The sequence below is a fragment of the Marmota monax genome, unplaced genomic scaffold (assembly GCF_021218885.2).
Source record: "Marmota monax isolate L192 unplaced genomic scaffold, Marmota_monax_Labrador192_F-V1.1 WCK01_AAM20220418_F8-fsc00071, whole genome shotgun sequence".
NCBI lineage: Eukaryota > Metazoa > Chordata > Mammalia > Rodentia > Sciuridae > Marmota > Marmota monax.
The window spans coordinates 2,731,711-2,743,732 of NW_026695217.1; the positions used below are offsets into that span (position 1 = coordinate 2,731,711).

The 12,022-nt window shown below is 44.2% G+C and overlaps 1 protein-coding gene across 7 annotated transcripts in view; it reads left to right on the forward strand.

Moving 5' to 3' along the window:
* Positions 1-12,022, forward strand: part of Dip2c (disco interacting protein 2 homolog C) — a 380,677-nt gene that overhangs the window by 260,299 nt on the left and 108,356 nt on the right. For all 7 annotated transcript variants that reach the window (XM_058575053.1, XM_046432034.2, XM_058575055.1 and 4 more), the window contains 2 exons: positions 185-276; positions 6,993-7,103. In XM_058575053.1, the coding sequence (XP_058431036.1) occupies positions 185-276; positions 6,993-7,103 (203 nt within the window). The remainder of the gene's footprint in view (positions 1-184; positions 277-6,992; positions 7,104-12,022) is intronic.

The window sequence follows — 12,022 nt, forward strand, 5'->3', positions numbered from 1 at the left end:
GATTCTAGCCTTTCCCACTCATTCTCCCTTGATTGTTGTGTGTGGAGATGGGAAGCCAAAGGGATGCGTGTACCAGCCTTTCCTTGGAGGATGCTCCCTGGGTCCTCATGCCCATTTGTATATAACTGGAAGTGTGTGTATGTGATAGTACAGTTACTGTGTGTCTCTTGCTTTGTGTTCATAGGCAAACTGTGGACAAGAAGTATGAAGGTCGCTTACAACATTCTGCATAAACTAGGTACAAAGCAAGAACCCATGGTGCGGCCTGGAGATAGGGTAAGTGGGGCTGCAAAGTATCCCCCTGGGAAAGATCCCTCTGTCTTAGAACCCTGGCGTGCAGCCTGTGCTCCCAGCCCTGTTTTGGGAGGCTCTCTCAGGTTCTCTGTGAACCCAGACCAATTATGTTCAGCGTGCCACTAATCTTCACAACTCAGCGAGGTTGTAGATTCTCTTATTTTAATGCATCAAGAACATCAGGCTTGGGGTGAATCATGAAGGCATCTAGCTCCTAAGTGGCAGAGCAGTGCTCTTACCTTAAAAAGATATGTTTTACTGTCAATGTGACAGGCAGTCTTGGAAGTAAACCAATGCTAGGGTTCTTTTCCCAGTTTTAAATTTCTTAAAATAGGTTTTTGCCCTTCTATTGGAGAGCAAATTTTTATTTTATTCTTACATCAGCCAGGTAAGTTGATGAGGACGGGTTTTAGTATTTCCATTTTAATGTTGAGCCTGAGCAGTTGATAATCTTACCTAAGCCTTACATCTCAATTTGGATGTAGAAAAACCCAGTTTCCTTGTCCTTAAATATATAGCCTTTTTTCCATATGCTGCCATGTACCTTCAGTGCCTAGATGCATATCTTTCCCAAAGGTCACCAAAAGAACAACATGTAAATCATCATCTAGAGCACCAAACCCAGTAGGCGATGTAGACCTGGCCCTCATGGGGTTTCTGATCAATGGTTGAAGCAGACCACTGTGGACTGTGGTTCTTCCTAGTGTTTTCTGGAATAAGTTTAGCCCCTAGCTTTTAAAAATAAATTTTAGATGTTAAACTTCTCCATCATAAAATTTACAAGGCTGGAATAATTTCAGCAGTGTTCACTGGCATACTGACAGACATATGCACCGAAGGAATGGAAGAGAGAAATTGGAAATCAACCCTCATGTAGGTGGTCCAGATATTTCAACAGCGTGCCAGCATACTTGGTGGGAAAGGGACAGTCCTATCATCAAACAGGACTGGGAAAACCAGATATCCACCTTCAAGAGAATGGAATTGGACCATTACCTAATACCATGTCAAAGAGGAAAAAATAATCCTGAAAGTAGACCAAACTCCTCCTAAACATCAGAGCTAAAACTACACAACTCTTGGGGTCGGGGTTGGCGGAGGGGGGTAGAGGTTCATGATGTTGGCAATGATTTCTTGGCTCTGACACCAAAAGCAGGTCAACAAAAGAAAAAAAATGGTCTTCATCAAAATAAAAACATACACAAAAAGGCACTCAAAGGAAATTAAAAGGCATCTACAAAAGGAAGAAAATGTAAATCGTATGTTTAATAGCAGATTCATATTTGGAATATAAAGAATCCCTACAGCTCAATGACAGTAAAAGAAAAAACCAAACTATCACAATTGAAACATAAATAAAGGACTTGAATGGGCATTTCTCTAAAGATTTTAAAATGGTCTATTTACAAGCACATGAAAAGATGCTCAACATCACTAATCATCAGGGAATTGCAAATCAAAACCACAGTGAAACATCACTTCGTATCAAGAAAGTGAGTCTTAGCAAAATACAGAAGATAAATGTTCACAAGGACACAGAGAAATTAGGACCCTGACGCATTGCTGGGAAGAATGTAGGATGAGGAAGCCCCTGAGACGGACGATCCACCTATAATCCCTCAAAAAGTTACATCAAATTGCCATTTGACCTGGCAATTTCACCTCTGTGTTTATGCTGAAAAGTTCAACAGGTATTTGTATACCTATGTTCATAGCATTATCACAAAGCCCAAAAGGCAGGACAGCACATGTGCCATGGACTAAGGAGTGGCCAAGCACCATGTGGCAGGTGCATTCCATGGAATGTTACTTATTAAGTTTTAAAAGGAAGAAAGTTCCTTTCCACATGCTGTGTGAAAGGGCACTAAGTAAAACAAGCTGGACACCAAAGGACAAATATTGGGGATTTCACTGATGTGAGCTTGATACGTGGATAGAGTCAGAATGCACTATGGTGATTGCCCAGGGCCAGAGGAGGGTGAAGGAAGTTACTCTTCAGCCAGGGGAGAGGTTCAGCTTGGAGCACGTTGAGGGTCCTTTGATGGTGAGATTATACTCGGTGCCACTGAACTGTATGATTGTGGCTGAAGTGAAATTTTCTATTGTGTATGTTTTTTCACAATGAAGAAAAGTCACTTGTGTTGGCTCCCTTATCTAATTTGGTTCATGATCTGAGTCACTTTTTAAGAAAATCTTTTGTAGTCTGGCCTCTAGATTTTTGAAGTTTCTATATGAAAAGTACATATTAATAGGTACCTGTGTTCAGGTGAGATGTTGTGGGTAAAATGAGGGCAGTTTTGATGAAATGTGTAAACAATTTCTTTTTTCAGTGGTAGCCAGGTTGGATTAGCTTGAGGGAGCTACTTAAAGACTGTCCAGCAGGGCACAATGGTGCATGCCTTTAATCCCAGCGGCTCAGGAGGCTGAAGCAGGAGGATTGCAAGTTCAAAGCCAACCTCAGCAACTTAGGCACTAAGCAACTCAGTGAGAACCCTGTCTCTAAAAAATGATTAAAAAGGGCAAGAGATGAGGCTCAGTGATTAAGTGCCCCTGAGTTCAACCACTGGTACCAAAAGTACACGTAGCCAGTGTCTGATATTCATCTGCGTGTAATACTTATTATTAAGTGCATATGTTAGACAATTGATGATAATTTTCTGTTCTAATCAATAGGATAGTTTATCTGCTTCAAAAACTCGTTTTCAATAAAATACTGCAGAGTAAAGAGCATTCAGTCTTTACTATAAAAATTACCCACTTTTCCTGTGGATGACTATTCTAATGCAGTGTGGAGAATACCTTCTTGGACTTCAGTAAAAGGCATTTATAATGTGCAAACTAAATGTTTGAGGATATTGTGAGAAATGCTGAAAATTTAAAGATGGATCACAGGTAAGGTCTGACATCAAGAAGCTCGCACTATTATGCCATAGACACACATTGATAATTAGTTTTTACATACATGGGAAAGTAGCCAGGCACTGTGGCTTGCACTTGTATTCCTAACTACTCTGGAGGCTCACATGGGAGGATTATAAGTTCAAGGCCAGCCTGAGCAGCATGGTAAGACCCTGCCTCTGCCCCCGCGCCCAAAAATAAGGGTTCCCCAGAAAGGTGGTAAGAGCCAAATTCTTTGAGGAAGAGAGATTGTTTTTACTTAGGGGAATGTATGGGATCTGAAAATACTTCTCCAGGAGAAAAAATAAGCCTTTATCCTCGTTCAGGTACTGTAAATAGCATGAGGAGGAGCCAGGAGGGAAGGTCTAGTGTGCAGGTGAAGAACACCTTGCATTCAGACAGTATTTTGGGAGTGCACCATGAAAGGCCTTGGCACAGCCAGTAGTGTGAGCTCTTGGCTCCTGATGGCTTGCTGCCCGTTGTACCCCATGGGTGATTGCCGGTAGGCACACATCAGAGGAATGCACCGAGAATTAACAAAGTGAGCTGTTGATTAAAATTATGCATCTACTTATGCAGTCTTACACTGGGATGGCTATGGAGTTACTAGTACAACTTGACTTGTGATTGATGTACTAAAGGAAAACTTAATGGAAACTTTTCAACATACATCAGTTTTGCAGTATCTCATTCTGAAAAGTCGGCTAGATGAGAAAGTCAGAAAAGGAAGGGAAGAATTTGTTTATCTATGCACATGAAGCTGCTACTCCTCAAGACAAATTGCTTTTTTAAAAAAAGAGCCTTTCAGGTATTTGATCTTTCTGTACTCAGTTTCTTTGAGACCATGCAATAATGTACAACTTTATATTTTACTTTTATTTGCTTTACAACCTTTCATCACATTTGAGTACAGTTCTGCAAAATTCTGCAGTGCAGCACTATCAGCATGAACTTCAGCAGTGACCCAGTGGCAAGTTGAAATCCTGGATGCAGTGGGTCTTATCTGAGCCCGTGCGCTGATGACTGGGACTGGAGCCAGTCCTGGAGTTCTTGGAAAGGAGTGATCCACACTCTGGCTCTGGGAATGTTGCTTACCTTTGTGGTTTTTTTTTTCCCCCCTCATCTGCCCTTGAAGACTTTCACCTTCAGAGGTGATATTCTGGGAAGAAGAGGTGATATTCTGGGAAGAATAACCAGCCTGTATTTAACTAGTCCTTTGTAAATGGGCTGTCCTGGGTGGAACTTGCCAGGCCAGGCTGTGCCATGGCATGGTCGGCTTCCTCAGGCCGTTAGGTCTGCTTCATGGGAACAAGTTGTGCAGCAGCAGCAACCTGGAAATCTTGCAGACTTCCGATTGCACATTGCTTCCTTGTCGGACTATGATTTGGAAAACACGCTGTCAACACTCAACTCATCAAATGAAGGAGAGCCCTTGTGGCTAATGCAACCTCACACTGGTTATAAAAATTGTTGCTTGTGCTTCATGTGTGAAGACATACAAATAAATTCTTCCATTCCTTTTCTGACTTATCTAGCTGACTTTACTAAACCATAAGAAGGCCATACGGATTCATCATATAATCCTAAACTTCTGCTACTACCAACGATTCTGTATTGCCAGCTTGCTAGTGTGTCCACCTTAAAGGCCCAGCCTGCTCCCTTCTCATCTGCCATCACAGTCCCTTTATGCCATCCTGCTTCCTTAGATATTGAGACAAATTAGCATGTCAGGTCTAACTGTTCATATTAAAATTAATAAGGTGCTTTAAGGAGAACTTTGGAATTTCAGAATGAGATATTGCAAAACTGATGCATGTATGTCCAACCATGGGATTCGTGTGCTTATGTTAACATATGTGCCCAACTTGACTGTCCATAAGGAAAAGTAATGCTAATGCTACAGCAACAGGTGGGAAGCATTCACGTTTAAATAGAAGCAGAGTATTTCAGAATCTAGTGGGTTTGGAAATAGGACAGATAGGAAATTTTCTAAAATCTGAGAATAGGAAGGAATACTTAAGATATATTATTGGGGTAACAAGAGAGCAAGTTGGGGCTTACATTGAATTAGCTGAACTGTAAATAAGGCACTTGCCAGGTAACAGTATGGATCTGTGGCAGTCTGCTTATGCAGTGGTGGTCCCGTGTTATTGACTAGTGAATTTACAAGTACATTCTATGCTCTTTCACTATCACAATAATACCTAAGGACGCATCTTTCAGAATGCTCTACTAAAATGAAGTCTAGGTTAACTTAACAGTTGTCAAAATTGGAGGAAATACTTATTGAATAATAGACAATCATATAAAGGAAAAGTTTGAGCAAAGCATTAAATGTCTGCATCAATAAAAATAAGTCTTTGCATCAAATATAAAGTATTAATTACCCTTTTTCCTCTCTAGCTTCTGCATACCAGAGAATGCATAGGATCTTTAACCTCTGAGGTTGACTTATTTTGCTTAAGGATGGTCTCTGCTTCCATCCATTTTACTATAAATTCCATATTTCATTTTTCATGGTTGAATAAAACTCCATTGTGTATCTATATACACCACATTTTCTCTATTCATTCATTCATTGATGGATCCCTACTGGTTTCATTGTTGTGAATTGTGTTACTATAAACAGAAGTATACATATATCACCGTAGTGAGTTTATTTCTTCAGGGTAAATACCAAGAAGTGGGATACCTGGGTCATGTGGTGGTTCCATGCCTGGTCTTGAGGAGCCTCCACACTGATTTCCACAGTGGCTGTACTAATTTATTAGTCCCACCAAGAAAAAGTGTTCCTTTTTTTCCACATCCTCTGCATTTATTTTTCTCTCCCTTTTTTAGATACACAGGACAGTAGAATGTGTTTTAGCATATTATATATATGTAGAGTATAACTGATTGTAATCAGGATCCATCAAAGGGAGATCAGTAGAGGAAAAGGACCGAGGGGTGGGTTGTAGGGGGAGAGTGAAGACATGCTGGGGAGTGATACTGGACACATTCTATTGTTATATTGTGTGCGTGTATGAATATGTAACAAGAAATCCCATCAGTATGTACAGGTATAACGTATCAGTAAAAATGGAAGAAAAAAAGTTACTACTGTCTATTCATTCAAATTTTAGGGAACATATTGAAACACTGATTAAAAAAAAAAAAAAGAAGATAAGGGACATTAGCGTGCACAAGGTATGCCAGGCATCACAGTAAACTCTCCAGGTAGTTTTTGCTCATTTGACCTTTACTATGACATGAGGATACATTTTCTGTAGTTCTCATTTTTCAGGTAAGAACTAAGACCTGGGCCAAAATTATGCATGAGGTTCCTGAGCTGAACCGATATGGGATCTGAATTGAGTCTTCTCTGGGCTTGGATCCCAGAGTATCTGTTCAGCAGCTTACTAAAAAGTAATGTAACCATTGAGTTATAATAGGGAGGGTTGCATCAAAATTCAGGGAACTACTTTAAAAGCTCAGTGGAAATAGTAAAATAGTGTTACAGTGTCGTTCCTTCTGTGTGAAAAATTATGTGGATATAGAAAACAGGCAAAAAGACATAGCTATATCCTGGTGATTATATTATAGATGACCGTTGCTGATGCTTGTCCTTCACTTAAACAGGTATTTAACATGTTATGTGGCTTCACTAACATGCTTCTTTATATATAGCACTTAGTTTTTATTCCAGCAGACGTCCTTATTTAGGCCTTAAATCCTACTACTGGGCGGGGTAAATCCTGTGGTGTCTTAGAAAGCAAGAGACTCTGCTAATGTTGCAATTCCTTCCTGGCCTATCCCCACAGGTGGCACTGGTGTTCCCCAACAATGACCCAGCTGCATTTATGGTGGCCTTCTATGGCTGCCTGTTGGCAGAAGTTGTTCCTGTGCCCATCGAAGTGCCACTTACGAGAAAGGTAAGAAACTCATTGATCACAGTGAGCTCGGGGAAATGACAGGCTCTGTTGCAGTTGAGTGTTCTGTTGGGTTAAGAACATGTAGGCCACAGTTTCTAAGATGGCCTTGCATCTCCACTGGGTGTGGATTAAGATGCGCTGACATGTTGTCACTGTTTCCTGAGGCTCTGAACGGGTCTTCATCAGTTCTCTGAAAGGCAACAGTTATGCTCTCCCACCACTCAGCTGCCAGGGCATGCTGCTTCCCAGAGCGCTCAGCTGAGCTGAGGAATGTCAGTCCATAGAGTGCCATTTCTCAGTATCATGCGCACTTGACAGCCGGCTAGGTGTCCTGTGCACCAGGGAGCCAGGTAAATTATAGCTTCTTAATTCTGTTTTGTTGTGGATGGCAGAGGGTTTTGTTCAGACTTCTTGACATGATCAAGCCTCAGGTTTACCTGTGATTTATAAGATCTTGTTCTATAATTAATTCTATAATTAAAATAAGCTTATTTGGTATGTTCAGCGTTTTGTCCAATGTGAACTACTATTCGTATACTACTGGCCAATCTTGGTCTCTCAGTCTGTAGGGTTGTGTGGTGGTGGTGTTCAGCAGAGCAGGGCTGTAGCAACTTCAAGAGGAGTAGAGGGAGGACGTGTCTGTGGAGGCTGCCCTGATTTACTTAGGCTTCATTTACACGTCTGTAATGAACAAACTAGGCTGACCCTTTCAGATCCCAAAGGCAGAGCACTTGCTTGTAACCCAGGCTGTTTCCAAAGAAACACCTGCCTGTCTTTGTGACTCCTCCGACATTGAAATTTATTGATTCAGGATATAAGAAAACATTCTGCTGTTCTTGGAACACATGGGTAACTCTCCAGGGCCTGTGCAGGTTCTGTGGTCATGTTTTACACTCTGCTCCTTGGATGGGAAGGGGGAGAGCGTGGGGCTCCTCATGAAAATGGACAGGGAGGTTGCCATTTTAATTTCCTATTAAAAGGCTAAAGAGTTCACTAAGCATGTGACATTGTGAGGCAGGGCTGCAGGGGAGGGACCCACTACCCCAACCTCAGTGCCCCCTCCAGCAGGGGTGTTGAGGATGCCGTTGCCACCTTAGGGAGTGCCTTGTCCCTGCATGATTTACACTGGGACCCCAGATGTGCACTAGTCACTCATCTTCCCAGTCTGAGGATGTTCACAGCCTGTGAGCAGAAGAGTGAGAATTGGGGATTTGAGTGGGATGACCATGGACTCCTAGTGGCTCTTGCAGCCCCACCACTACCCTAATCCCGGAATCCAAGATGCTGCCATTCAGTTGGTGTGTATTCTAGTGGGCAGAGGCTCTCTGGAAGTCAAGGAGCCTGTGCAGGGTTAGTGCTCAAGGCTCAAAATTCTTTGTTTCTAAGCAATAGCAAAGTGTAATGTGGAGGAACTCCTGGGCTAATGTGGGGACTGGGTCTGAGGCTCAGTAACTAGATGCCCAACAGTTAACCACTGTCATTAGATTTGTCTTTTTAAATGTATAGCCTGGTGTTTTCTGAACAGGGTAGGTTCTCAGGGGCCTAACCTGAGGACAGGGGGTAGACGACTTTCTGAGGAGTATGTATACTGCCCCTCAATGGGCAGGGGTGTCACACTGTGATCTGGAAACAGGGCAGAATTCGAAAGGCCTCCGCAGCAGTGGTGCACAGAATCCCAGGGGGCAGCCATTTGGGCCATGAACTTTTTCCTGTATCACATTTTAAAAATACTAGGAAATGCAAAGTAACTTTTGAGTCCAGTTTGGTAGAAATGCAGACAACCTTTCTAAGGGGGTACTGATGTGCAGGTGTGTGACTATGGAGCAGCAATAAGCAAGAGAAGGGGAGGGCTTTCTTCTGTCATAGGGAGACCTGCCAGTTCCCTTAACTGGGACAGCCCTGTGCACCCAAGGAGAGGTCATTGGTCTTACTGTGCATGGGGTGGGATTGGCCTGGGGCTGTGGGACATCTCAGAAGGCACTCTGTGGTCAGAGGGCAGTGGGGATAGAGGTACAGCAGGGGCTGGGATCTCTCACTGAATGGGAAGCCAGGGAAGTGCCACCTATCCTATAGCTCACTCATTTTCTGGGATGCAGAGTGACAGGCCCCACTTCGTGGCCTTGATCTTAGGACCAGAGCACATAGGCGGAGGGGTTGAACTGTGTACATACTAAGGACAACAGGACATGAAAGGTCTTCTGGGCCAGAGTGGTGGGGAGTGCCAGGGCCTGACCAGCCACAGGGAGTCGTTCACTCCTACTGAGCTGTTCAGTCAGCAGAGGGTGTCTGTCCGGCACCTGCAGGTGTCGCTCCCTGTGCTCCTGCACATTGCTAATCACTTGCAGTGGTTAAAGTTTCTAAACGTCATGTCAAAGTAGAACCACTGACAGGAGGCCACGTCTTGTGTGTGTTGACAGCTTCCTGTGAGTGGTCAAGATGGCGTTTTGATAGAGGAAACGTGTAGAGAGCTCTAGGATATTGGGGACCACGAGTTGGGGGCAAGGGACTGGGGCTGAGAAGCTGTGGGGATGGGGTAAAGGCCTCCTCTGGGTGGGGAGGGCAGCTCCAGGGAGACACCCCCTCCCCAGCCAAGTGTGGTGAGCAGGACTGCTGGCATGTGGGGTTTATGTTCACATACTCCTAGGGGTATTGTATGGATGTTCATGTGATCGAGCAAGTATATAGTTGGGCCTGTGTGTGTGTGCATGTGTGCTCATTTGTGTAGGCACAGATGGTGCAAATGTAAATGGATGGGTGTACTCATCTGCACGTATCTACTTGTGTGTGTGGAGATTTGTGCAAGCATATGTGTATGGGTGGGTGTATGTTTACTGGGGATAATTGGTGAAGCCAGATTAGCCAAACTTTGGTAACTATTGATGCTGAGCACATGGAATTCCGTCTGTTCTAAATTTCCATCATAAGTGCAGTTTTAAATGTGTGGCCAAAATACATTAATCACCAAGTGAGGTGGCACCCGTGATCCCAGTGTCTCAGGAGGCTGAACTGGGATTTCAAGCTCAAGGCCAGCCTAGGCAACTTGGCAAGACCCTGTTTCGAAAAAGTCCAGGATATATCTCGGTGGTAAAGTGACTCTGGGGTCAACCCCCAGCATCTCCCTCAAAAAAATTAATTGATGAGTGTATCATAGTATTATAAGGAAAACTTCTCTTACCAATTTATTTACTCCACTTGGTTACATTACCATAATCATAAATTTTAGTGTTTTGTGTTGGGCCTTTGTGTGTGTGTGCATGTGTGCTCATTTGTGTAGGCACAGATGTGGGTGCAAATGTAAATGGATGGGTGTACTCATCTGCACGTGTCTACTTGTGTGTGTAAAATCGTTTAAGGTTCATTTCTTCATTGATCTCACCATTATTTTATGCCGTCTCCCAAGAGCTGACAAACTGTGAAGTTGGCAATTTGAGTAGGCAAAGGAGGAGATTGGACGAACACTACCAGTTTGAGTGCTACACATCCAAAATGAGTTCATGTGGGGTGAGGGGTGACTTCATGAGCTTGTGTTGTCTATGTTGGTCAGAGAACCCTTTTGTGGATGCTTTCTGAATGAGGCTTGGGTGGGATCCAGTGACATATCCAAACCAGCCTAATGTGACTGCTTGAGGAATCATTGCCAGGCCAATCATGTACAAGGAAGAACTTTTTAGAAAGTAGCATCAGTCAACCCTTTATATTTTGGCAAAGCACTGAAAACGAGAATTGTGAACTCGGGTTTATAGCTTTTCTTTAGCAGAGAAAACAAGTCATCAAGGAGATTTTGTGGTAGAGGCTGATCACCTGCCTTTGCTGGCAACATTAGGGAGATAGTGGTAGCACCAGCACCCACCCTACTCCCCTCTGAGAGTGGCAGTGCATCAGCCTGTATCCCAGAAAGAAACTGCCTGTGGAAGACAGGTGTGCTGGGGAGAAATATGTGGGAAGTGACGTAGTGATTTCGGAGCCCTGGTGCGCATCCGTAGGGGGATTCCTTTCATTCACATCATTCCTAGGATGTCTCGCTGTTTCCCTGGGTAGCCTTGGATCTGTCAGGAGGGCAGGTAGCACCCTTCCAGAGACAGCATGGGGACCTGATGTATTCTGGGAATCTGTGGCTGCTGGCTGGAGGGCAGCTGGGTAGCTTGTCCTCAGGGTCTGTGCTGAGACAGCCAGGCCCTTTTTCTGATGCCAGTGTGCTCAGGGTCCCCTGGTACATGCTGTGATGTGTGTTGAGGGGCTGGCTGTAGGTGTCTGTCTGGGGTGGGGACAGGCCTGGTAGGTGCTGCTTGAGAGGGCTGCCGGGAGCTAGGTGCAGAGGTCTTCTGAAGGCCTGTCTGCTGGGCCCTGAGAGGGCTTTCTGGAAGGAGTTGAAGAGGAGCAGGTATGAGGTCCGTACTCCACACTGACTGCAGCGGCCTCCTTCCGTCCCGCCTGGGCTCCCTCGCTTAGTCTTGGGTCTCTTTTTGTACATGGCTTTATCACTTATGGGATTAAATCATGTGTGGATATTAGGAGGACAGAGTGCCAGGGAGGCAGGACTCTGGGCCAGGAGGCCTGAGTGTTACGGCCGCCTGCCAGTGTCTAATTGGTCACTGCATGCTGCTGTGGATGACTGACCCAGCCGCTCCCCTTCACATTGCCATGCCCGATTATGAGTCCCCTTGAAAAAGCATTGCCAAAGGGAAGAGTGCTCTGGGAATGTCCCTAAGATGGGAACTGTCCCCCTCTACTGAGGCCCAGAACTCCCTCCCCTTTCAGGGTTTAGAGTGCACACATCTTGTTTGTTGGTCTTTGCTCCTTGAAGATACCCTGAAGAGACGTGTGCTCGCTGCAGATTTAAATGGACAATAAGAATAGTATTGATCAGGGCTGGGGTTGTGGCTCAGTGGTAGAGCACTTGCCTCACATGCATGAGGCAC